The sequence below is a fragment of the Lagopus leucura genome, unplaced genomic scaffold (genome assembly GCF_019238085.1).
Source record: "Lagopus leucura isolate 7727_CA_CO unplaced genomic scaffold, USGS_WTPT01 Super-Scaffold_100004, whole genome shotgun sequence".
Classification (NCBI taxonomy): Eukaryota; Metazoa; Chordata; class Aves; order Galliformes; family Phasianidae; genus Lagopus; species Lagopus leucura.
Window position 1 is genome coordinate 52455854 of NW_024962264.1, and position 26093 is coordinate 52481946.

General features: G+C 36.5%; 1 protein-coding gene across 2 annotated transcripts in view; it reads right to left on the reverse strand.

Annotated features, from left to right (window-relative positions):
- Nucleotides 1–10670: 10670 nt before the first annotated feature.
- Nucleotides 10671–26093, reverse strand: part of TBC1D19 (TBC1 domain family member 19) — a 45995-nt gene continuing 30572 nt past the window's right edge. For both annotated transcript variants that reach the window (XM_042871993.1, XM_042871994.1), the window contains exons 12-21: nt 24220–24294; nt 23696–23758; nt 20857–20941; nt 18526–18570; nt 17224–17256; nt 15037–15146; nt 13848–13939; nt 13114–13229; nt 12053–12123; nt 10671–11049 (exon numbers count right to left, since the gene is read on the reverse strand). In XM_042871993.1, the coding sequence (XP_042727927.1) occupies nt 10975–11049; nt 12053–12123; nt 13114–13229; nt 13848–13939; nt 15037–15146; nt 17224–17256; nt 18526–18570; nt 20857–20941; nt 23696–23758; nt 24220–24294 (765 nt within the window). In that variant the 3' untranslated portion in view covers nt 10671–10974. The remainder of the gene's footprint in view (nt 11050–12052; nt 12124–13113; nt 13230–13847; nt 13940–15036; nt 15147–17223; nt 17257–18525; nt 18571–20856; nt 20942–23695; nt 23759–24219; nt 24295–26093) is intronic.

Below are 26093 nucleotides of genomic sequence, written 5' to 3' on the forward strand. Positions count from 1 at the left end.
AATGTGGTTGAGTTTTGTTTATTTCAGAAACAAACAACTATTCCATCTGTTTACACAATAACTTGAGGCATACCTAGAGATACCAAATCTGAAGAAAAACAATGGACAGAATGAATGACTAAAATATCTGAGGCAGCGCTTTGATTTTGGAATCTGTAGCAGGAGCCAAACAGCTTGCCAGGACACAACCTTATTAGTGATGCACAAGCAGAAATCTTCCTATCTTACTGACTATTATTTGGCATGACGGTTAGATTGCAACAAAATGATGGGCTGTTATACATCTTGACAGCTACAAGGACATTCAAGAGTAACACAAAAACAGTTATGGAATTAATACATTACAAATTATAGTGATCAGAAGTATTCTGAGAATTGCCAAGAGACAAACTTTGAGATCTAGATGTGTCCCTTTCCTTATCTGATGTACTTATCTCACTATAACCCCTCTTTATTTCCCAGCTAATATTTGTTGCCAGACAGTCCAGGCGTGTTATTAAATTTTAAGAAGGCTTTAATTGTGACAATTTTGCATCCTCAGTGAAGTCATAATCAGTTTGTTTGCAGTTAAGATTGACTTAAGTGATACGTTTAACTGTTCTTAAAGTCTAATGAGCAGCAATATTACACAACCAATCTGTACAGTAAAACAACATGGCTGCCATCTTTCTGTTCTCAAGCTGGTAAGAATTCAACCAATTTCAACACAGAAGCAGTAGCTGTAGAGATGAGTCACTAAAAAAGGCTATCTCAGAGGCATGGAAGTACAAATAATTTGCCACATGAAGAAAAGAATCCCAGAATGTACATAATATTTCTTTTACCATCTCTAAATCTCAGTAAATCTAAACTTCCCCTTACCTGGCATTGAGACAGTAAGTGCTTTGTGACTGCCTATTCCTTCCCCCTGGAGAGCAAACAAGGAAAGAATCAGGAGATGATAAGAGCCACTACTTACAGGACTTGCTTTTTATAACAAGCACACTGACCAAAAGAGATGTTAGAATAGAACCCACAATTTATTTAAAAAAAAAATGAATTTGGGCATAGTCATTTAGCATGTGCTCATATATTCACAGCAAGTAGTGAAGACTGTCTGCTGGGGCATGCTTGTGCATGGTTTCACTGGAAAAAAAAAGCTTTTCTACTCACTTATAACAAGAACCATTCAGGATGGAGTCTGCCTGTTCCAGCTGGGAGAGGTGTTCTGATCAGCTGTAACCAAGAGAAATACTGCATTATCACTAATCTACGTAGCAACTTTAAGATATTTTCTTTTCTGTCTAAATAAAGCCATGTTAGCTCCTAATACGTAGAGCTGTTCTTTGTCTGAATGAGCAAGGTCTGAGAAGAATGCTGTCAGCTTAGTTGTTTAAAATGGAAATCATTTACCTCTTTAGGTAAATATTTGGGATAAGAACAAAGAATATATTTGCCCTTTTGTGGAGGCAAGAAGGAAATGACTGGAGATTTACTTCAGATGTGGTTCTGGTGGTTCTAGCAGCTGTTGGCTGAAAGGTGGAACAGCCAACCACTCATTCAGAGGACAGAAATTAAGTGGGATTATATTCTTAAGATCTATAACTAGCAGAAAGTAATAAAAAACCCGGTGAAATCATCTATCTTGTGTAAATACAATTCTATTGTCAGATGTTTGTAGTGAATTGAAATGGCTGCTCTGAGGTCACAGCAATCAGATTGTTTCCTGGAATTTCTGAAGGCAAGCTGCACATCCTGTAAACAGGAGCTCTTCCCAGATCCATCAGACCGCAATGGCATGTGCGGCCAGGTACTGAGTGCTGTGTCACATCATAAATAAGATCGTTCCGCAGAGGCAGAGACAGCTAGTCTCAAATCACCCAGGATGTTGAAGCAGATATAGAAACCATTGCTGAGAAAATAAAATACAGCCATTTTGTCTTCATCTCACTTTACTTCACTTATTTATTTATTTATTTGTGTGTGTTCTTTGGTTTAGGTAATAGGAAAAAAAAAAAAAAAAAGAAAAAAAAAAGCACTGGAGGCCATATCCTCAGTTACAAGAAAGCTGGAAACAGATGGTCTTCCTACTTGCAAATACAACCTTGGGCATTTGGCATTATGACTCACAACAAGCAGCTGTATTTCTCAGAAGAATTAAAAAAAAAGTGAGAGCAAAATTTCGTATAAAACTTACATCTTTGGAAACAGTACATACAGTTTATTTCTGTTCCTGCTTGCTTTGCAGGTTGTGATAGTTGGAGACTGTGTGCAGCATGCTAAGCTTTTCTGAGCACTGGAGTTCTGAGGACTGACATTCAAAGAATTCAGATTTTTTTATTCCCTCGTATTGCCTGCATGATGACATTAGGAGTTTTGGTTAGGGGTGGGACAAAAATGTTCTGCATTCAGTGACCAAGTTTGTCAGCTTTCTCTGATACAACCATTATATAACTTATCTACCCGTACTTAGTAACAGGTTTTAACAGGTGGAGTTTCTTTGTAAACCGTTTGTGGTAGTATGAGAAATTACAGGGAAGGGTTCAGCTAAAAGTTAGACATCTAAATGAATGTATTGAGTTTGTATGGCAAGGTTTTGGTAGCAGGAGGGCTGCAGGATGGCCTCTGTGAGCAGAGCTCAGCACTGTCCCATGTCAGATCACAGCCTTTTCCAGAGGCTCTAATGGGGTCCTGCCACTGCCCGAGCTGAGCCATGAGCAACACTGGTTGTGGTCTGCAAAAGCAGATTAAAGAAAGGAAAAAACTTCTGCATGGTGGCAGCTGGGAGAGAAGAGTGAGAAACTGTGAGACAAACAGCCTCACAGCCACCAAGGTCCGTGCAGGAGAAGGAAAGGTGTTGCTCCAGGCACAGAGCAGAAGTTCCAAGCAGCCCAGGAGAGGCTCAGGGTGGAGCAGGCTGTTCCCCTGCAGCCCACAGGCACCATGCAGAGCAGATCTCCATGTGCAGCCATGGAGGAGCCCGAGGTGCAGCAGCAGATGTGGCCTGAAGGCCACAACACATGGACAGAACCTTCAGGAGCAGCCGGAGCTGCAGCCCATGGAGAGAAGTGGAGCCCTGGTGGAGCAGGAGGGCTGGGGGAGCTGCAGCCAAAATGAGAGGACAGGACAGGAGGCAGGTGAGTTTCCTGTGAACAGCAGAAAATGAAGCTGGTGTTCTTCCTCATGTCTTACCTCATATCCTCAGGACACAGGAATATGTAACTTTAAGGCCTTACTGAAAGCGATATACCTGGTAAACATCCGTAAGTATGAATGCTTACAGCTTGCTTGCACATCCAGTGGAAGTGGGTAAACCTTTCCTGACAATTTTCTATTTATCATTATATTTACACACCTATTAGTTTAGAGGATATCTTCAGAACCAGTCTTGAAAGACTGAAGAGGGAGTCTGAGAAGTGTTTGGCTCCAGAGATGCATTCCCAGTGGGATTAGCTGTGCTAACACCAGCAATGTTCCACTTAATCTGGAACTAGTATTTGTGATCCTTCAAAAGTTTCAATATCACTCCAGGACTGGTACCACAATCTGTATGGTTTTGTAGTCTGAAGAAGAAAGACAAATTTAATAAACAGTTTTTAGCTACAAATCCCCAAATATTAGGTTTCCAATGCCTCTTGAATTATGCAGACTTGAGGTAGTTGTGGCACCTGTCCAAAATTACTGGAGAGGCATGGTGGCAAACCATGAACTACGACAGTGGGTGTTGCTCCTTAGAGCAGGGCAGTTACCACATCTTGGGAGTCTTAAGCTGGAAGGAGGAGCATGAGATGAGGTGCACTTCTGAAATCCTAACAGCTCTGCCTTTTAGACAACAGGTGGCCCATAAACTCATAAAGAAATAAGGGGGCTAGTAAAAACATAAAAGAAACAGTATGAAGAAAATAGAACGCTAACGTGCCCAGCTTTAATCCTCACTAAAATATTAATACAGCCTTCTGTCCCATAATAACCCTGCCTTTTGATGGCCCAGAACCACCAAAAGCAGAGCGTGCAGTCTTAACCTGTTTGCATTGGAACAATTTCCTGAGCAGTATCAATAACCATCTCTCTGGCTAAATGTCTGGAATGAAGTCAGAAAAGAGATATTTACCCTGTGCTTGCTATTTAATATTCTCACCATGGTGTTTCCTAAAAAGGGGCAAAATTTCAGTCTAGAGCTAATTGAAAAGATGACTTATTTTTGCACTGAGAATACAATAATTTCAGTTGGGTTGGGTCCAGTTTTCTGAAAGATTTATGGTAAATTCTACAAAAGGAGAGCAAAACATTGAGGCTATTCTTCATTATTCTTCATTAAATTGTTTGTAACTTGTGAAAAAGAAACATATCCATAAATAGCTGTATTCTGTAACATTTTACATTTAATTTTCTTTTTACTGCTGAAGAAAAGATGGCATTTTTCCTTTATAAAGGTAGAGAGGACTGATTGCTTAGCTATAAGAATGTTAGCCTTCAGTTGGAAACACAGCTAGCATAACTAGAAGAATTAAAGTTTCTGCTCCTGAACTAGGAAAATACAAACATTTATTTATATAAGACCTTTATATAAAGGAGAATTTCACCATTAGCAGAGACCAGGAAATGTCTGACAAAGTAGAAAAAAGTCTAAAGATGCTAACATCTCAAATTGATCTTCTGCACATAACATAAGATGATCTTTGTTTCATTTTTTATCCAGACTTCACTGCTCTTTGCTCATTCTCTGGAAAATATACTGTTATTTTGTGCTTTCCTTATGTTCTACAACACTGCGTAAGCATCTACTGTACACAAAATGAAGTTTATTTGTACAAACTAGTGTCTTGATCTCTCCTTCAACATAAGCCAAGAAATATGGATGAACTTTATATAGCATGTAACAGTGGAAATAATTCCGTTACCTGATTGAAAGCAATTACATACACAGCTGTGTGTGATTTCCATTAAAGCCAAGCTTCTCAGTATGGTCTCAAACAGGTTTATTTTGAACTCTGAGTGAACACATAGACTAACCTCCAGCCTAAGAAATTGATTGTTCCAAGATGTGATGGTCAGAATATCTCCAGTGTATCACAAACTAAATTTGAATGTCTAAATATGCCCTTATGTAGGAAGCTGTGGAGTAAACACGAACCCTGAGCTTCCATCACAAGCTGTAACACTGCCAGTTTTCCACTAATGAACCAGAACTGGGCTTCAAAGCAATGCTTATGTTTTTGTAACCCAGAAGCACTAAAAAAGAGAGAGGGAGAGGGATGATGTTTTGACACTAGACATACAATCAAACAACTTTAGATAATAATTCCAAACAGAGAGCAAACTAAGTACAATTGATTTTTACAACATATATTTGTAATGATTTACTCTTTATTACTAGACTCATTAAGAGCATAACTTTGTACTAAAAGTAACTTTGCAAGAAAAGAATTACAGAATATAGCACTCGTGGAATAAACTGTCAGATATCCACTAAACATATTCTGTTGCTACAGCAGATTTTGCCTTTAACTATCTTATTCCAATTTTTGTCATTTAAAACAATGCACAGAAATTGATTGCCTGCTTTGTCTTACATAAACTGAATATTTTAACTCCTTTGTTAAATATTCCATTTATTTGGTCATAATCCCAAAAGAAACAATTTGTTCAAACTGTTTGGCCAAACACAATGTCATTTGGCAAAGCACTGTGGTCCTCCATAAGGCTAATTCTCTAGAGATAATTGCTAGCACATATCAGTAGTCCAGCATCTAAAACAACACACTGATTTTGAAAGACGACCTCACAGAACGTGAAGCTCATCTTCTGCAGGCTGTAATGTCTGATACGGTGCAGAAACAGGTAAACCTCCTCGGGCTGGAATGCAGTCTTAAATAAACAAATAAAGAAATGGTTTGCCAAAAAGCAGCATTACCCATCCTGCCACCATTTTAGGACTGATCTCCAGCCATTATTTAGGACGATTAGATCACGTTACAGCAGTTTATGCACTGCAGTTTTGCAGAGCACACTGAACCAAAGGCAAACACAGTGTTTTAAGCAGATATTCGCTCTGTTCCCATTGACGTCTGCTGGATGCTGCTGCACCACATGACATCCGCAGAGACACAAGCATCCTGAAACGTTTCCCAAAAGTGTGATTAGAGTCTGTATGGCAGTTATTTGGTATTATGACCTGACCAATAAAAAAACACTAAGATGAGAAATTTTAACACTGTTTTAAAGCAAAGCGCAACCATTCCACCAGCTCGAACCAATCTTCTCTGCTCCAGCATTTTTGTTAAGGTACTGAAAAAGCTAAGAACAAAAATCTATGACCGATTTCAGTCAGCAGCAGAACTCATTTGCCATCCCAGAGCTCTCTCAGTTCCTGCTGTTCTTTATGGCAGCCAGCGGTTCCCTGGCTTGCACAGAACTGCTGGCAGGCATGGTGCCCTGCAACAGGAGTGGCCTTGTGCAGAGAGCCTGGAGCCTCTGCAAGCTGCCACCAGAGAAAGGAGACATTTTTTCCCCTCTCCTACTGGGGTGACTTCTCCGCTAAGCCCAGCCCAGGCCCTGCTGCGCTCTGGCCCAGTGGCCACTCGCCATGAGCTATCTGCAGCCAGAGGAAGCTGACTGTGGCCGGCCACATGAGATACAGAGCTCTGCTAATCTCAAACCCTGGTTTGGACTGATTGCCTTTGCAGTGTCCGCTCTGGGGATGAAAGCAGTCACCATGAGGCGTGAACAGGAAAAGGCTATATGAAAGGAGGGAAAAGGAAGAGCCCTGCTGTTCTCACCACTCCTGCATCCTCCCCTCCCTCCCCCATTTCCTAGCATAAAATACCTGACAGAATAGCAAAGATAAAGGAGAATAGCTGATCAGATAAAGGAGAAAGTCTCTTCTTCCCAATCGAGAACAGACTCCCACAGTTTCACAAAATATTTCAGCAGCTTTTAAATAAACTCTTCACTACACTACATTCCCATATTTGATCTCTACACAGCAATCTATTCAGCAAAATCCCTTCATTCTTGTTGGAAGAACTGCATAAAATTCATTGGCTTTCTTTGAGTTAGAAGAGAGTAAAATAGAGTTTTGGGTACAATTTTTTGCTGGTTTCTGGTAACATGTAAACACTCATCTTGCAGCAATGACTCTTTCCAACCTTTTCCCTTTACTGGGATATCTAGCTGTTTTAGAATCTCCATACTGCATTTCTCATAACAATAATAATATTTGTTCCACAATAAAATTTGTTCCTGTGGCCAAAAAAATCCAGTAAAAAGTAGAGGTTGTTCTAGTTATTCAGCTGTTCCATTACCCAGCCATCAAGATGAAAGTTTCAATATATTTTTGGAAGTACTGAAACAAGATAACTTGGTTACATTTTTAGAAAAGCCTATTTGCTTTTGCATTTTTTTGAACAGTCTATTTGAAATTACAAGAAATCTTGGACAGATCATAGCCAGAATTCTAAAGGTAAACAGTAAAAATCGATCTTTATCTGGAGATATCGAAACAATTGGTTCTTGTACTGAAACACCTCTTTATGTTGATTTCATATGGGGGAAACAGAGTAAGGAAAACAATTTGGCTAAATTGAGCCATTCAAAGTTCAGCTAAGTCTCTTTAAATTAATGTAAGTGCCCATTTATTTATGATTTTATATCAAAATCTGACCCTTGTTTCTAATGGCATAAACAAAAAGGGAGTTTTATGAATTTGAAAGTCTGGAAGGACTGTGGACTTAAACAGGGTTGAACTACTCTCCAGAGTTAACACTTAACAAATGACTATTGCCTAGTAGAAGTATCTAACAGTGAGATAGAAGCCAGTCATTTTATTTTTATAAATATTTGAAATGAACGAGTGTTATTTAAACAAGAGAGATGAAAAATACAAATACCACCCAGAAACTGAAGCACAATATTTTGTTGGAACTAAAAGAAGAAACTGATGCAAGCATGAAAATAATGAAACCCCAGCAAATGCAATTTTTTAAGAACAGATTTCAAGAAAGTTCTAAGAGAGTACAGTTGGAATCTAAGGAAAGGATCCAGTTTGTATTTAATTTTATTCTAAAGAAGTTACACTCATTATTCCTACGTGCATCTATGTCTGTGTCACAAAAATGACAACTTAAAACATACAATAAAAGTCAGCATAGGTCTTCAAGAGATTCACTGCCACAGCTGGTCCATACAATCCCTGGTTCAAGAGCTGCAGGTAGTCAGTGAAGCCTTTGACCAAGCCTGAAGCATGAGGCACAGCATCATCCCAGGCTGAGGGAGCAGTAGCACAACTGGTCTGGCCAATGATGCACATTGATCCACGCTAGCTGCAGAGAATAAGGTCCCCTGTCCAGACACCAGGAGAAACAAAGGTAAAGAACAGAAGGAAGAGCAAGAATGCTAGCGGGGAACGTAGAGGGGACAGAAGGGAGAAGTGAGACTGTCAGAATGAATAATGAGACGCCAGCTCACAAGAAAACAGACCACATTCTAAGATTCACAGAATTCCTTGTTTGAACAATAATCCCGTAGTCTCTATCTTTTCCTAGTTATCCTCCCTTCAAAACTATTGAAAATGGGAAGAAAAAAAAAGAAAAAAAGACTGAGAATAAAAGCCCAACAAGGGATGGATTAGAATAATGGCCAGATTCTGCACCATACACTTGAGCAATGGGAAAGAACAGAAGGTCACCAGGCTTTCATGGGATCTCATTTGCTATTTAGTAAACACTTCTAATTCCCCTGAAGCGACGGCAACCTTGTAAAGACCTTATGAAGCCACAGTTCTTGTGAATGCTTTGTAACATTATGACTCCTAAGTTGGTACCAAGCCTCACCGATTTCAAAAACTGCAAAATGCTCAATTTTTAGAGGTAGGTGTGCATGATATGCTGTCCTGAAATAAGGTCCTGCATTTAATACACAAGCTGAGCTTCCTGAAATATAAACAGGAATTCAGGAGAGACTACTCATCTCCTAGGAATTTACTCTGTAATCTTCAGCAAATCTCTTAATCTTTCTATGCCTCCATTCCCCATATGTAAAATAGGGTAATAATGTCTGTTAAGACAAGAGTTGTCATGTGTGTCCTCTTTTTTAAAACGAAGTGTCTAGAAAAGCCTCTGGTAAAAATGTTAAAACCGCTTCTGTCACATATTAATGAAAATATTTATTTTGTCATCCAGAAGAAAATTGTTAAAAACAGTCTTGTTCAATGTCAAGCCTATTAAATAGTTTCGTTCTTAATAAGAATTGATTGTGCTGAATCCAAAGCTTTACTTTAATAAAAGTTAGCCTTATAAATATACTAGCAATCTATAGAGGTTAAGTCGGTTTCTTCCTGTATTATACAGGTAGACATAATTAGAACCACAGACATAAAGCTCAAACTAAGGTGAGACTATGGCTAAGACCACTTTTCAGGTAACTGCTGAACAAATTACAAGGATTTGTATTTCACTGTCACACATTCAGTACATATCACAAATGACAAATACATATATGTACATGGGCTGCTCTGAAAATAATGCCTCCTATTTTATGCTGTCAGCCCATGATATCAGAGGCAGGTGTTGGTCATACGGCAGCAGAAGTTGAATCTTACCACATATAATCTGTTACATTTCATTGCCATGCAACAGATGGCAGTAGAGGGGCAGTCTGACAAAATGGCATTCTACACAGAAGTGCACATGAAGTGTGTCATTGAATTCCACCAGTGTGTCACTGAATTCCTCCCCGTGGAAAAAATGGCACCCACTGACATTCATTGACACTTGCTGAACGTTTATGGAGAACAGCAGATGAAAATACAGGGAGGTGTTGGTGGTACATTTCAGCAGCGGTGACAGCAGGTCACCTCCATTGGTGCAGGTTTTTATGAGCATGGCATGCAGGCCCTTATTCATTGCTGGTGAAAATGCATAGCTAATGGTGGCAACTATGTAGAAAAAAGTGCTTTGTAGCCAAAAATTCGCTCTATCAAATAATGTTATTGTGCTCCTTATGTCTGTTGTCATTTCCATGGAAATCAATAGGTCACTCTGAAAGTAACGCATCTTACGTAACTTAGATGAAGATAGAAGTGCCATGGCAAACTCAGTGGCTACATAACCCCTTATGTCCTTTTGACTTTGATCTTTTCCACAGATTAAGATATGTTTAATCAAATCACATTAGTCATTTCCACTTTGGTATTAAACGAGACAACGGAAAAAAATTGGAAGAGACTTCAAAAATGGTATACTTGCTAACAGACAACAAGCCAGCCTGACAGTGTAGTGAAAATCCATCACACATTGATATGAGTTTGGATTCTGAGCTGCAGCCTGAGCTGTTGAATCACCAAGGCTGGAAAACTGGCAAAGGCATAACGCTGCCCTCCTAAAAAGGGAGTGGGGTACTGTGAAAGAACTCCTGGCATCATCCTCAGGGGAATATTTTGGCTCATGCATGGACTGGCTTCAACAAGTTCAGAAGGAAGCTATGCTCAAGCCTTCTACAGGGGAACATATTTTACAACATGGGGCCTTTGATGAGACTCTGGGAAGGAGTTTAGAAGACGCCTGAGAGAGAAATGAAAGTATCTTCATTTTCTCAATTTATGGTACCAGATCTGACATACTGTAAGCTGTGAGCTCTAAAAAGTTTAAGATTATAAGAGAACTTTTATAATTCTGACATTAGCATTACAACACTCAAGTGAAGAATTACATTATTTATTATATATTACATGCATTTTAGACACTGATTCATAATCATTTGTTTGCACAAGTTGTCATTCTTAATGTACAAGTAATAACCGTTGTTGCAGTGAAAGTCAGCAGCATGCACTACACACACTTCTGTGTGAAGTTATTGTTTTCAGCTAGAAAATTCCATTAAGATTTCTAAATGAATATTGTACATACAGTTTAATTTTGGTTTTATGCAGACATTGCATAGATGATCATTAGCTTCTCATGAGAGGCTGGAAATGCAGTAGAGTATTGTTGAAGCAGATCAGGTAACAGTAGCAAACAAGAAGATTTGAAGAAGTGGCATAACCTTCAGGGTTGAAAGGTCAGCAAGAACAGCCTAGGAAAAAACCCAAAAGGCTTGTTAAACTTGGCATTTGAATCACATTTCTTTAAAGCAGCTAACGAAGTCAGAAAAAGATTCAATATTGACTCATAACAATAGTTAGTTTCAGATCTGACTAGAAACAAATTACACTTGTTTACTTCAGTATGCCAAAAACTTCTCTTGCCTTATTTTTCATCTTAACACTTGAAAGAAGAAGTATATGCTTACATATATAAAACGAAGTAACTTTATTTTAGCCTTTACTCTTACTTGAAGTATATAGGGCATCAAGCGGTCTAACATTTCAACTTGCTTCTAAAAATAATTGGGAATTAAGAATCCTCATCCTGTGGCTTGGCTAGTACTTGTGAGGCAAGTCCAATGTAATGGCTCAAGGAGTCAATGTCTTCTAAAGAAGTATGTTTAAATAAAACAAAACGAAACAATCACAATCTCTCAAAGTTAAAAAAATATGTATTACAAGATTTTTGGGAAAAAAAATCTATTTTTAACAAATTAGCACAGATAAACAATAATAAACTTCATCTTGAGGTTTTGTTTTTTTTTCCATTTCCTATCTGTACAATGATACTACTTGCAATGAATTTTCAGATTCAATATTAACAAAATTAGTTTTGTTAAATCTTTGTAATATTAAAAAGCACAAAGCAGCTACAGTAAAATATACTGAGAAAAAAGTACAAGTCTCCACAGTAGTTTTAAAAACAATATATCCTATTAACATATTTTGAGAATAAAATAGAAAAAAGCGCTAATTAAACAACAAAGTTTGATAACTTCACATTTCTGTAACAAATCTACTTCTACTTCCATTTACTCCAGAGAAGTAGTATTATGTACTGCATGTTCAAAATTTATCTAGTTTTTATCTAAGATAAGAATTTAGGCAGAAACATTTGCACTATGTACCACGTGCCATGTGAGGCTTAGGTTACTGTGGCTGGCAAAGCATCAGAAACTATTTCAATCTCCTCAAAGTGAAACTTATCCTTACTTCAGCTGCAGCCAATGATGTCACCTCCATCAGGTTCACTGCTCGGAAAGCAAATACAGCAGCTGCCAGGACTGGAAGGAAAAGAAAAGCCAACAAACCAATATTTACGTTGATGACCTATTGATTAGTGGTTAGGATTAATCTATTAATCTTGATCTAAAATATCAGTTTTCTCTCCCCAGAAGAATTAGTTTGATTTTGAATAATAATATACTGTGAATGTCAGTGTCTGAGTTTCTTTGGCTATTCACTAAAACTGACAGGACAACAAACATCCTTTCAGAAAAGTATGAGTAAAAATGCTTGTGTTTAAGATGAATCCCTTTTAACTGCAAGGAAACAAGGTGATTTACAATTATTTCATTACGTAAATCCAAATTATTGGCTTAGAAAATGACTACAGTTCTAATTGTGAGCACTATATAACTCGAAAAAATGTTAATTCATTTTGAAATCTCTTATATAGGTATACATATCTACATAGCTGTCTCTTACAAATGGAACTAAAACTACCCTTCTGTTCACATTCCTTGTATTTAAATTGTGATCCAACTGAAGATACGTATAACTTCTTTGGAAGCCTCTACCTTGCACAAATCTTAGGACAGAGTTTCCTTTATAAAAAGTAGAGAACTGTCAAAGTCTCATAAAATACAAGGTTTTAAAAAAGAATTACAGCAAATCAGGACAACTCTCAGTTGTGCTAAGTACTGAAGACATACTCCCCATAAGATTAATGCTGTATTTTGTGAAAGGTGATGAATTCAAATCTTAATCATTGCCGCATCAAATGCTGCCACTGAAGGTAGAACATCTTATGCTCTGTTCAGAGCACTACTTTTGGACTGCTACCACAGAAAACAATTATAAAAAAGAAATACATTTTAAAAAATCACTTCATGTTTTTGTTAGAGGTGTGGTATTTATACCATTTCTAAAAGGTATTCTCTTTGACTTGCAGTTCTCTTGTAAGTTCTCTTGTAAGGCAAATACATGTTAGCTCAGTCTATTTTGTGACATCTACATGGACTTACCAAACTTTGTAGAACTAATTCCCTTACCAGCAAGAATTTCTAGGGAGTTGTACCCCAGGATTCTGTCCCACAGGAGCAGGAGCTGATCTGTAGCTAAATAACCAGAAAATGCTCGTACCATCCATTTAAATGAAATTCGTAGCCTGCAAACAAGCAATAAACAGTAGCAGTTAGATTTTTCTCTCTCCCATGATTAGACAAATTCTCTATCACCGAAATATTCTGACCAAACAATTAAATTAGAATGATCCTCAGCTTTTATTACTCCAAACGTTTCATCAGTTTCTGCTACTATTATGAATATTGATTGTAACAGTAAGATTTTCACATTCCATTGCACTTGGTGCCATGAGTATACTACAGAGAATGACAACCACCTGCTCTCTTCTCTTCCTGCAATAGTTTCTGCTCTAATGAGCATATCACAATGTAAATAAAAATAAAAATATTCTACTCTTCCTTTAGTTCGATCAGATCTGATGTGAATTATTAAAACTTAACCTAATAACACTTATTTCTTATATAAACACAAAGAGCAATTACCCTTTCTTTTTCATAGAACATACTGAACGAAATGCCCAATGTACATACACGATGTTAGACAAAGGACTCCAAATTACTTTCAAGGAAAATTGGCACATCCATGCCTGCAGTTTGGAATAACTTTTCATGGTTTTTAAGTTAAAACGCAACAGAACAAGCAGCATCTTAATGACAATTAATCCATAACATTTATATCAAGTTAGTAAAGATATACTTACGGCTGAGCCCCAATTTCTCGAAGGTGATAAAAGAGCTGAGGCAGATGAGTTTGTAGAAGAGTCTCAAACAGCAAACACAATGACACAATGCCCTAGTGAAACAAGATCACATCCTGAATACTAACACTCATGCTGTCAAATCTGAAAAAACAGTACGGGCACATAAGTATGCATGAGTTTTTAATTCAAGAAATAAAACACTATTAACGATACAATATACAGTTTAGAGTTGCTTCATGCCCTGCTTACCTGATGTCTTCAGTCACTAAAGCTAAAATTTTATATATATATTAGCAATGTTGTACGTTCTGATAGCTCCTTTCAGCTCTCAGCTGCATGCCAGAATTTACTTTGAATGTCCTACTTGAAATATTTCCACTTTCATATTAAAAAAAGGAGGATGTGAGAAATAGATAACAGCAATGGGGACAGTTAAAAAAAATACGCATTTTAAAGTTTCTTTAAGAAATTACCACGAAAGGTAATAGATACTTGTCCAACCAGTTTCCCCACTATTAATGACTGAAGGCACGATGGCCAGCCTCAAAACAGTATATTAAATATAAGGAAAGGATTTTCTTTTAACCAGGAAATGCTTCAAAAAAGAACTATTCAGCCTTTTGTGAGGGGAAAAAGAGAAAAGCATCTACTATGTTCTACTCTTAAAAAATAGGAGATTAGCAAAAACTTCTACAATTGTCTTACAGTTAAGACAGCTGGCTGTGAATGCAAAGTTATTTAAATTGTCTCTCCAGTATCTAATAATGACAAAAAGCATATGCTTTCATTCAAAGATGATTGAGTTAAAGAAAGAGACATTAACATCACTTCGCTGAAAAGATATCTGTGTATATTTGACTACCCAATAGCTCATCTATGCTAGAAAGCACTTAAGTTAGCAATTGCATGTCATCAATGAAAACAGGACAGAATATGTATTTACATAACAGCTTGAATTAAGAAGCCTAATAAGGAAAGTACATGATTTCATAAAGTGCATTATGTTCTGTAGCAAAGACTGAAATTGAGACAGAAAAAGATATCAAACGCCTTTCCCAAGCTTGCCTGAAATATTTTATTACATTATAAGGATATATTTAGTCACAGAGAAAAATTATGCCACTGTATAATATTGTTCTATAGCAAAGAAAATATTAAGTGATTGGATTTTAATTCCTAATGAACTTACAGAGGGATGAGAAGAGATGGAATGGAGTCTGAAGAAAAAACGCACATACATCTCACGGAATATCTGATACAATTTGGCAGGTTCATGATACAGAAAACAAAGTGGAGCAACTGAAAGGATAAAAGAATTATAATTGACACAACGCTGTAAACTGTGAAAAGAATTCAATGGTTAGAGGCATGAAGTATGGTGAAAACCATATAATACATATCAGCACAATTTACAAAACTTATGCTTTAGTTTCTTATGAAAAGTTTCTTTTAAAAACTTATGCTTTATAGTTTCTATAAACTATTCAAAGATTGTTAAAATAATCTACCATTTAAAGTATGAAGTTCAGCAAGGGAATACAATACATTCTAGCATACAGTTTTTAATATTTCAAGAATCTAAACTACTTACAACCTGCATTGTGTGAATACATTCTCTTACGTATATAAATTAGAGAAGATGGCTTACTAAAAAATAACGGTGCTTGTGTATGAAAGGCAGCAGCACTAAGGCAAAGTGAGATGTTCAAAGAAATATTTACTTTGGGTTGAGAAAAGCAGAGGGTCTTACTAGTGTGTATGTGTAAGGATTGAAGACTGAGGTGAAAGAGTTGGCAAAGTGCTTTTGTACATAAAGGCCAGGAGGATAATGAGAACAGTGCCTGACAGGTGGCACTGTATGACAGTATGTGTGCAAACATGCAAATGTATACGACATTTACATCAGGTCCCAGGTAGCTCCACCTAGAGCAGCTGCTTGGTCTCAGCTGCTGCATGCACAGCTTGGATTCATGCTATAATGTTTCTCTGCCTGCCTTTTTAATCTCTCTCATTCTCACAGCCTGTCTATTTTGTGCCCTTTCCAAGTAAAAGGGGAAAGCAGGGAGGGAAGAGGCTCGCACCCAGTTTCATAACACTGTTCTAAAGGGTAGAGTCAAATCCAAACATTTTGAAAAACAGTTTCTCATGGAAGAAATTGAAAGCCTCCTAGTGAACACTTAAAGAGGAGTGTATAACCAAGCTGCTTCTTACTTCAGAAGACATTCCCCATTCAGGTCCAAATTTCCATTTCATACTTAAATTGCCTTTTATCTATGATAGTCAAAGGAGTGGGATCATTAAATTTTATTAGTAGCTGTATAATCAATGAATATAAACATGTTATAATTATGAAAAAAAAAAAAAAGAGTTTGGTAAAGCAGATTATAATAACAAAAAAGAGAATAGATAGAATGCCTACCCACATCTTGGGCTCACTGTAAAACTCCAGAGGAGGGATCTCCAGAAGAGATCCTTCCCCACTGGTAGTCAGCTCTTAAATGGGTCTAGGAGAGGTGCAGCCAGGCTCCACTCCTTCTGGCAGCACAGGTGAATTGCCTTCAGCTGTGCTCCGGTGGCTGACGCATTGCTTGCCTCAGATGATCAATCAGAGGTTCAGGCCATGATTCAGCAGTTCCCATATAGTAGCTAAATATGGCATTTTAAGGATAGTCTGGATAGTCTTCTCTGCTAGCCCAAATACCACTGTTACAACATCCTGCACCGCACCCCCCCCCCCAAACCCCCCCCCCAAAAAAAAAAAAAAACAAAAACAAACAGACCAACACCATCACCACCACCACACCAGCTCTGGAAACCCGTAACACATACTCTCATGGTGTCTGAGCACCTCTCTGCAGTACCTCTGCTATATAACATGTCTTGATGCCTTGTTACATCTGAGAACTGGGGGATTTTTCTGCTGTCTTCCTGGAAATCTTGTTGATAATCAAGCTGTCCTCTGTGCAGGGCAACAGCAACCAACCTATCACTTAACAGTCCTTTAACTCCTATTCGAAGACAAATACAGCAGCAGGCCTTTCACATAATTCATGTTTTTAAGACTGACAGATAAACTGGTCTACCTAGAAGACACGAAGCATAAGAGAACTCTGCAAATGAACTTTGTCCCTCTAGTCATATACATTAAAATCTACTTTTGACTTGGAGGCTAACAGCTCAGTGATTAGCTCTCAAACAGCATATGATATAAAATCATAATGTGAGGAAGCAGAAGCAGCTTGGAAGAATCACATACAACAGCTTTTGTATACACAAAAATAGAATATAGAGAGCAATTTACTTACAGAAAAGTACATACAGCCTTAAACTACGATACAATAAAAAGAAATCCCTGACTGTTAAGTATCACACTTACCATACATAGAAAAGCCATGAAATGGGATGACACCTAGAAAACAAAGATTTCTTTTACTATTCTTCTTCTAAATTGTTTTTTTATCCATGCTAGAAATGTATTTTTATCCAGGTATCTTCCCTCTGTTTCTAAATTGTATTCTGCCCACTACAGGGACAAGATATAGCTTTGTTATAGCACCCACAGTCTTAGATCTCTAGCTTGTATCTAAGTATTAGGTAATAATACTTAGATATTAGATAAATTAGATTATTTACTTCACTACCACCAACAGTGCACCGTAACACATGCTATAGTTCCTAGAAAGCCATGTAAAGCTGTTTCCATGAAGTTACTAAGGATAAGCTCTGATGAAATCAGAACCTAATTTCAGTTAAATGACAACCAGTAAATGTCACGCAGTGACAAGGAGGGAGCTGGAAAAAAAAAAAAAAAAAAAAAAAGGCCAAGACTTCCAGTAACTTATAGTTACTTATATAGTACTCAGACAAAACATTTAGAGGAGTTGGCAGCTGTATGACAGTTCTCTCCTCCTTTGCAACTGATCTCAGCTCCCATTCATTAATTTTCCACAGGACCAATGAGAGGGAACTGTTTTGACAAGAGGTCATAAGGACCTTCATGGCTATAAAGCTGCAAAGAAATGTGGAGGCAAAAATGGAAGAAAGGGGAGCAAACAAACATGCTATCACTGACATCACTGGGACAGAGAAGGCACAGAAGGTAAGGTCAGAGATAAGGATATAAGATTGGTGATGTGAGACCTTGAAAGCAATAGCAGTGAGCTTGAGTTTTAAATGTGGCACAAAAATAGGGTGAGGTTTCAACAGATCAGAACTGAAATGATCAAAATAAAAGCTGAAGAAAAAAATATTAACAACTGATGTAACAACTGCAATGATATTGATTTAAAGTTGATTTGTTAGATCTGAATTTCTAAAATGAACGCTAATTTTGAAAGGAAAAGGGACTTTCAAACATGGTGTACAGAGCATTGAAAAGCTGGGGATCAGGATGTATCTTTCAGATCCTCTACGTGGATGATCCTCTGTCACTGGAGTACAAGCTGCCGCACCAGAAGTTGCTTTCCCTCTTTCCCTGTAGTAGTGACAAACTTCATGTCACTATTAACAACAGGCTAACTGTGCTTCTGCATTAGCTTCAGTCCAACTTAATCCTTTAAATTAATGAATTTGGCATAATAACTTTGAAACAGAAAAAGAGGTTAACATGTATTTGAGGAAAAACATATCCTGTACCTTTCCAATCTACCGCTAGAGGAGGCAATAGTATCATTCTTACCATTTGGTGGATAGAAAACAGCATACTCTTCTATTCCAAGTTTTCCTGTGAATCATCAAACAACAATTAAAATGCAATGCAATTGTTAAAAGGTGTATAGATGTAAGTGAAAAAACAGATTTAAGTGACAATTATAAAAATTATAACTACAAGTGTTACTGATCATTTGACATTGTCCAAAAGCATGTAAGCAATGCAATAGGACGAACACACTCTCAAATGTAAAACAAAAAAGCAGCACCAACAAGGCAGGATGATAAACAACCGAAAAAAAAGAACAAGAATTTTGATTGGGGTGTAATATTACAGAGCTCTAAAGGTGCTTGCTGCAGTCCCTGAAGACAGTTAAGTTAGAGGGAAAAGTCTGTCAAGCTGATTTAGGGACAGGAAAGTCACTTAAAAAGGCAGAAGAACACCAGATAAAAACAGACAGATAAAACACCACATATTTAGGACTTCATTAAGTGTTCAACAGAGAGGAAGATGCATGGTACAGCTGTGATAAATCAAAACAAAAAAAAAGTGATCTATTGGATACAAAAGAGTAATTAAGACAAACGTTGACTATACAGATTAAACATGCCAGTTTTCTCTTCCCTGCAAAATGAACATCTCACATTAGTCAACAGTATTGTAAATCTGCTATAAAAATTTTCACAATTTATTTAGCACTATAAAAAAGGTTTTTAAGCATTTTACAATTACTTAAAAACTTTTCTTTATTTCTCTGTTTTAAAATGAGAAATTCAACTATTACAATTTATGTGAAAATGTATAGGATATTCACAGGTCCTGCAGATCTCTTTGCATTTTGTTCTTTCTACACAGAAGAACGGCACAGGAACTTTTGCCAGGTTCAAATTAATTTGGACTTAAATATTTTCCTATAGAACAAATTGACAGAATTAAATTCAAAATGAATCTGTGAAGCTCTTGCCCCCTAACCATGAAAACAAAATCCAGTATTTTCCAATTACAAAAATCAATTGTTTCATTAAAATACCAAGTAATTTTACTTTTCCTTTCAATTGTTTGCTTGCCTGTAACTGGGAGTGTAAATTGGAAGGTGATTATTTTTAGCATGAAACATTTCTCTTGGAAAATTAGCCAAAAATAGGACCTACAAGCGTTGCAGATTTATGCTGCACATGCTCAGCAAAGACTTAGATTTCAGCAACTTCATTCTTCAGATCTGCTTTGGAATAAATAGAATAGTAGTGTTTCTGGGCTGCCATGGCTCTATGCTTGAAATGAGACCCAGACCCCACTGCTGTTCTGCTCTCAGGTGAGCCCCTTGCTAGTTTCTGGCAGTAGGTAAAGTAAGCTGCTTAATTCATTCAAAGAGAGAGAAAAAAAGACCTACAAAGCAATAAGAAAGGAAGAAAAAAATAATCACAAAATAATCATTGGCTCTAGTGACACACGTAGCAGCACATGGAAAACAAAGTGTGCAGAGTTTATGCTAAAAAAAAGTACTTGGTATCCACTAGGTTACATATACCAGAACTAGGGACCAAGGAAGAAAATGGTAATGGAGAAGGTAAATCTAAATGAAATATATATATTAAAAAAAAAAAAAAAAAAAAGGCATTGGATGGTTGAAGGGTTCAAGGAAAAAGACAAAATAGTGAACCTCTGGGTAAAGCCAAAGGAGGTGCTGATCTAAGAAGCAACACAGTAGAGCTCAGAAGCACGGCAGAAGCTGGCTGAGAGGGCAAGTGGACTGAAGTGATAAATTTAAGACTATTAAGTTACCAAAAAAAAAAAAAAAAAAAAATTCAGATTCAGAGAGAAATAAATCCAAAGGCAGGGTAAAACTCTGGAATACACAGTGCAATGAAAAAAATCTATGTAAGCCTGCTTGGTAGAGCTGTACTCTTCCATCCTATGTAACAGAGCCTAATGTTCTTCAGCAACGTGTTCTGTTCCTGTCTACAAATACCTTCCAAATGCACTGCTTTGGGAAGATAACACTCTACCCCCTCTCCCAGTTAGTAAATCTGTTGAAGTTGCTGAGGACAATGATGTATATATAAATTTCTATCCCAGCTGATGACAGATGTCACAATTCTACTATACTGTCATAGATGGGGTTTTAATTTATTTTGGAAAAGCATTGAATAATTACACACAGAAAACTACCATAAAATTACATCACTGCAATCTGGGTGTAATGCAATAAGTTTCTAAACTGCAGTAATAGAACCTGTGAAGATGTCATCTGGATGCGTGATGTTCCTTACTGATATTCTTTTAAATGCAGTCTAACAGGTGTAATGAACACAAAAGAAATTCACATACTGTATTCTTTTTTAAAACAACTCCTATTACCTTGTATGTATGATTTAGGTGGAGTAGCACTGCTGTAAGCAAAGTGCTCCAATACTGAAGTATCTCGTGAAAAACAGAGTAATACCTGTAGAAGACAGCATAAAAAAAATCAGCCGACAATCAACAAAGAAATGCCAAATAGAGATTCAAGCACCCACTTTCATTAGCACTTGTAAGATGCTACTGAAGAACGCTAATATGGTTGAAGGCTATTGACCAGCTCCATTTAGTGTCTCATTAAAACTTCTAGACTCATCTGGAGTTTGCTATGATATCATCTTCACATTCAGTTGTTGTCAGCAAAACACCCACATCCTCCAATCTTCCTCTTTGCCTCTACGAAGCAGTTTACTCCCTTCTGTCATGTCATACTGATGTACACCTGAATAATCAGCATGTTGGAACATTCTGGAATGTTTCAAAAGTACTCTCTTCAGTTTTTGCTTAGTTCCCCCCTTCCCATTAATCACAGTCATTAAAGTGGCTGTGTAATTAAAGTGCAGTGCATGCACTTGGCTGCTCTGATGTCTAATAGGTCATTTTTCCATTTGGTTACTATGACTTAGGGAAGTCCAAGTAAGAGCATATGCAAATGAAGAGTTTATGTTGTAATATACATGCATTTCCAGAGGACTGATCCTCATATTCTCTATCACTCCCATGAGCTTTGCAGAATGCTTGCACTGTTCAGTACTTTCCAAAAGAACAAGTGAGAATGTTCATGTCATATACTTAAGTTCTGAAATCCATACTGTATTTTACAAAATACATCTGTATTTTTCACTGCTTACGTAAAGAAACAATTTACTGTTCATAGCAATTGAGTAAAAAATTAAATATTAAAAGCATTCCTAGAAGAAAAAAACCCACAACAATAAAGAATCTCATCCTATACACAACTGAAAAAATGTTCCTGTTTTCATGCAATGAGAGATTGTGTTATCCAGAATGGACACAAGAGGGCAGAAGTAAAGCAACCTACAATTTGCTGACTTAAATAACTAAACCCGCTGTTCTTGCAGCTTTCAACAGTTTTTCCTTAAACTGTAGCCAAGGTGTAAGATGTGGAATTGTTTATATGGTGTTTTACTACATAATTTCTTATGAGTAAAACAAATGGAGTTTTCCTTCAACAAATTATTGCAAACATTTTCCAGAGATCAGCATTATCGAAAGGAAACACGCAAAACTGTGACCTCTGACGACCACTCTTTTTTTTTTTTTTTTTGGAAGCAAGGTATATTTGAGAAATTTCCTTTTCATGAATCTCAAAATTACTTCTCAGATACAAACATCTTTTAAAAAATAAATAATTTCTTTATCTTGAACAGTTTAAGCTAAATATTATTTTTGTGCAATACACGGTCATTTTCACAGCTGCCAAAATACAACTGACAATAACAATACACAGGCAAACGTAATTCTCTGTATATGTTAACTGAGGTGAAAGAAAGAGGAACTAATCTAGAAGGGACATAAATTCTGTCCTCTCATAGGGAAAAGAATGTAACCTTATTTGAAGCCTCTCTCACCCACAGAGGGGGATTACAGTGCCCAGCATCAGAATCTGCAAGTCTTTAAGACCACGTAACTCTATAAGAAGCAGACTCCAACCCAAACACGAGTACTGACTACACTGAAACTTCTGGGTGAGGCTCTCTGCACATACTAGTTATGAGGGATGTAAGATTCAAGTATTAAAATAAGAACATCTGACACAAAGTCACAGATGTACAAGTTTCTCTCTTTGTACGTTATTTTTCTCATTCACAGAAATGATGCTGCTGTAAGAATAATGACACAACCCCTTATTAAGTACAGAAATGTCTGATAAACTATTGGATATGATAATCCAAGATATGTCACTGTGGGGTTATTTTTTAAAATTGTAATTAATTTAAAAAAAAAAATCAGATGCAGATGTTACCTTTGTAACTATTTTAAGTAAAATAAACTACAGTTTTTTGAGGTTGTGATTTTTAATGTTTATCATATGTAGACATGATTGAATAGCATGTTTAAATAGTAACCCCCATTTTTTTATTCATATGGAATAAACTACATTAAGGATAGTTTTTGTTTTTGTTAGTTCTCCATATTATTGGCAGTTTTACATACTACCATCAAAGAAGAACTGTTTCACATAGCTCTAAAAAAAAAAAGCAAGTCTGGCCTAACAAGTGTGACTAATGAAACTGGAAAATACAAGGGAATGTGAAGTTTGCTGCATGACATTTATGTTGACACTGCAATCAAGTACACATTAGGAAATTCATAAATGTAATCTCCTTCTGTTCAAGGGTATCTGACAGGCAGCAATGAAGATAATTCTGCATAAATTAGCTCTATTCCCTATTGCAAGTAGCAGCTTTAGTATGGGAGGAAGCTTAGAAGTAACCATACATATTATTACCTTACGCAGAACCAATGTGTTCAGTTTAAAAATAGGTCAATAAAATATCTTTTGTGCTTACTGCAGTATGTCACAGTAAGAGCTGTAAAGCAATGTTTTTGTTTTTAAACTGGAAATTCTCAACTCTTGATATCTCTGTGTGCCACACCTTCTGTTAATCATTTTTACTGTTACCAAGCATGAAAAAGAAAGAATATAGCTGACTTCGTATTTTTGGTATCGGAAGGATGATTGAGGGTCCTTCAGGAGTTTTTAGAAGCAAGTCATGCTTAATCTGTCCAAATGTACAAGGTTTGTTTGCAGCACTGATACTCTGAAGGGAAGATACACATAATGCAGCAAACACACATCTGTCGAGGGTCCTGCTATATACTGCCACAGCAGTGTGCTCTCTAGCTTCTCTGATAGAAAAATGAAGTTACATACCTGATATAAATAATCCTCAAATACAAAATAGTAGTCATCATTGCTTGCCGTTAGCTTTACATCCTGAAATTAAAAAATGAAGCAGTTTGAAGGTGAAAGACTGAACTAAACACAGTGGTAGGAAACACAATAATGAAAAAGCTTATGGTTAAGCATATAATCCGTACTGTAAAATGCAAAACCAAGATATTAAGTGGATTATTGAAGTATTTAGAATTGAAATTTGAAACAGAATCATTTGGGCCCCAGTGCTATTTTACTTCAGAAATCATTTATTCCTCAAAATGAAGTTACTGTTTTCTCTATGACTGTTTCTTCTACAGTTTAAACAAATGTCTTATACAAGAGCCATTGCAGGAACAAGGAGAGAGATTACAATAATTCACTGTAATCACTCTGACGCTTCTTAAAACAAAACTATGCAACATTTTCTTTGTTAAAAAAAAGAAAGAAAACAAACAAAAAAAACCTGCAAACAAGATACTGCTGTGATGACTACATAAATCACTTACTGGATTACTTACTTTGTAAATCAAGCTGTCCACTAAAAGGTCATGCTGAATCACATTTGACTTGAGCTGCTCATAATACAAGATATCCTAAAATTGAAAATATTATCATCATCAGTCGGAGACAAAATTGTAATTTATGTTTAAAGTACGAAAGATGATTTCTAATAATAATAATACAAAGGAAAATTAAAAGCATGTATTGAACTCAAAGTCTCACTGCATAATTTAGGAAGCACTCTATAGCTGCTTAAAAGGCTCCAGAGATGAGGCATGTATTTGAGACTTCATAAAGTGAACTCCCCTTTATGTTTATTCATTTATTACATAATTAATAGGATGAGAATGGAGGAACTAATGCAAACCAAAGATTCTCATCTTCCAACTTTTGGGTCACTGAACAGTCAAAACTGTTTCTATGCTAAAATCACTGCCATATTTCTTTAGTTGTTAACCTCTATTTTCAAGCATCTCTCCATTAATGAGTTATGTCATATCTTCTAGTGTTACTGAGATGCAGCAAATATTTTATACTAATCTGAGTCTCTACATTTTTAAAATGTTGAAAGATTAAATCACAATTAAATATATCAAAAATCTTGTGAAGAATGCAAATAACTCAGATTTGTTTTAAAACTTGAATTACTTCCTGAATGCATACATAAGATGAATACAGGGGAAACAACAAGAAATTAAAAGAACATTTCTTTGTGTTTTTTATTTTATCCCTTTCTTCTTAGAAAGAGCTTGCAGTGGAAGAAAGAGATGTGACATCTTGCACTATCCTCATGTAATTCATAAATACATCTCTGCCATTATGCCAAGAATTGAATATTATTGTTTCAAATTGTTTTAGATGAATTTGTAATAACATATTAACTAAATTATCAGTCCCGAGGTCTTTACAATGTCTTTTTTTAATTTCAGTGTGTTTCTTCCGACACCACAGAGATGTCTGTATATTACTAGATTTACATGATATTGCTGATTCCTTTGCAAAAGATGCAAGACTGGAGTAAGGATTTCAAGGAAAAAAAAAGAGAAGTAAGGTGAAATTTGAAGACAGCATTATAGAAGGAGAGAATGAGAGAAAGTAGAGAGAAGGCCCCAAGGAACATTGCAACTGCTCTTTGCACTGATCAAAAACTGGCAAGTGGTGAATAGCACGCACTTAGAAAGTTATTAGAATTAATACAGTACTTAATTTGAAATAAATTACACTTAATTTGAAATGAGGATAAATGCATTATTCCTTAAGTACTGGTAGATACCATAGGGAATGAGGGGATGGAAAAAAAAAGTATAAATAGTACACTAATTCTTTAGAAAGGGTGACACAAATATTGACTAAATATAAACTAGTAGCAGTCTGAATGTAGCACAGTTTTCAAATGCTACAGATAACTAATATTCATGTCAGAATTTTAAAGCATTAGTATATATAAGTGCAGCATTGTTGAAAAAAATAATACATGAAGTTTTTCTATTTTTCTTTCTCCTATCTCAAATACCTGCACATATTATGACAGATGAAGCTTGCAAAAAACAAACAAACAAACAAACAACAACAACCAGTACTCAGCATATTGTGGAATGAACTGTTTCTGCTGTTATGCAAGTAAGATGCCTTAAAAGTATTCCACAAGCACTAAAGTGCTTGATATTTCACAAAGTTTATAACCGAGGCAGCATTCAAATCTGTTAGGAAACGTATAGCCAATTTCTCAAATATGCACAACCAAATAGTAAGAAGAGTTTTGACTTCAAGAAAATATTCAGAAAGAATGGGAAGAAGATGAGTGGTTTGCTGCAGGTGTCAACTTCTCTTTAAAATCTAATCATCCAAAAAGATTCCAAACTACAGATACTCAAGGCAGCAAGGTGATGAA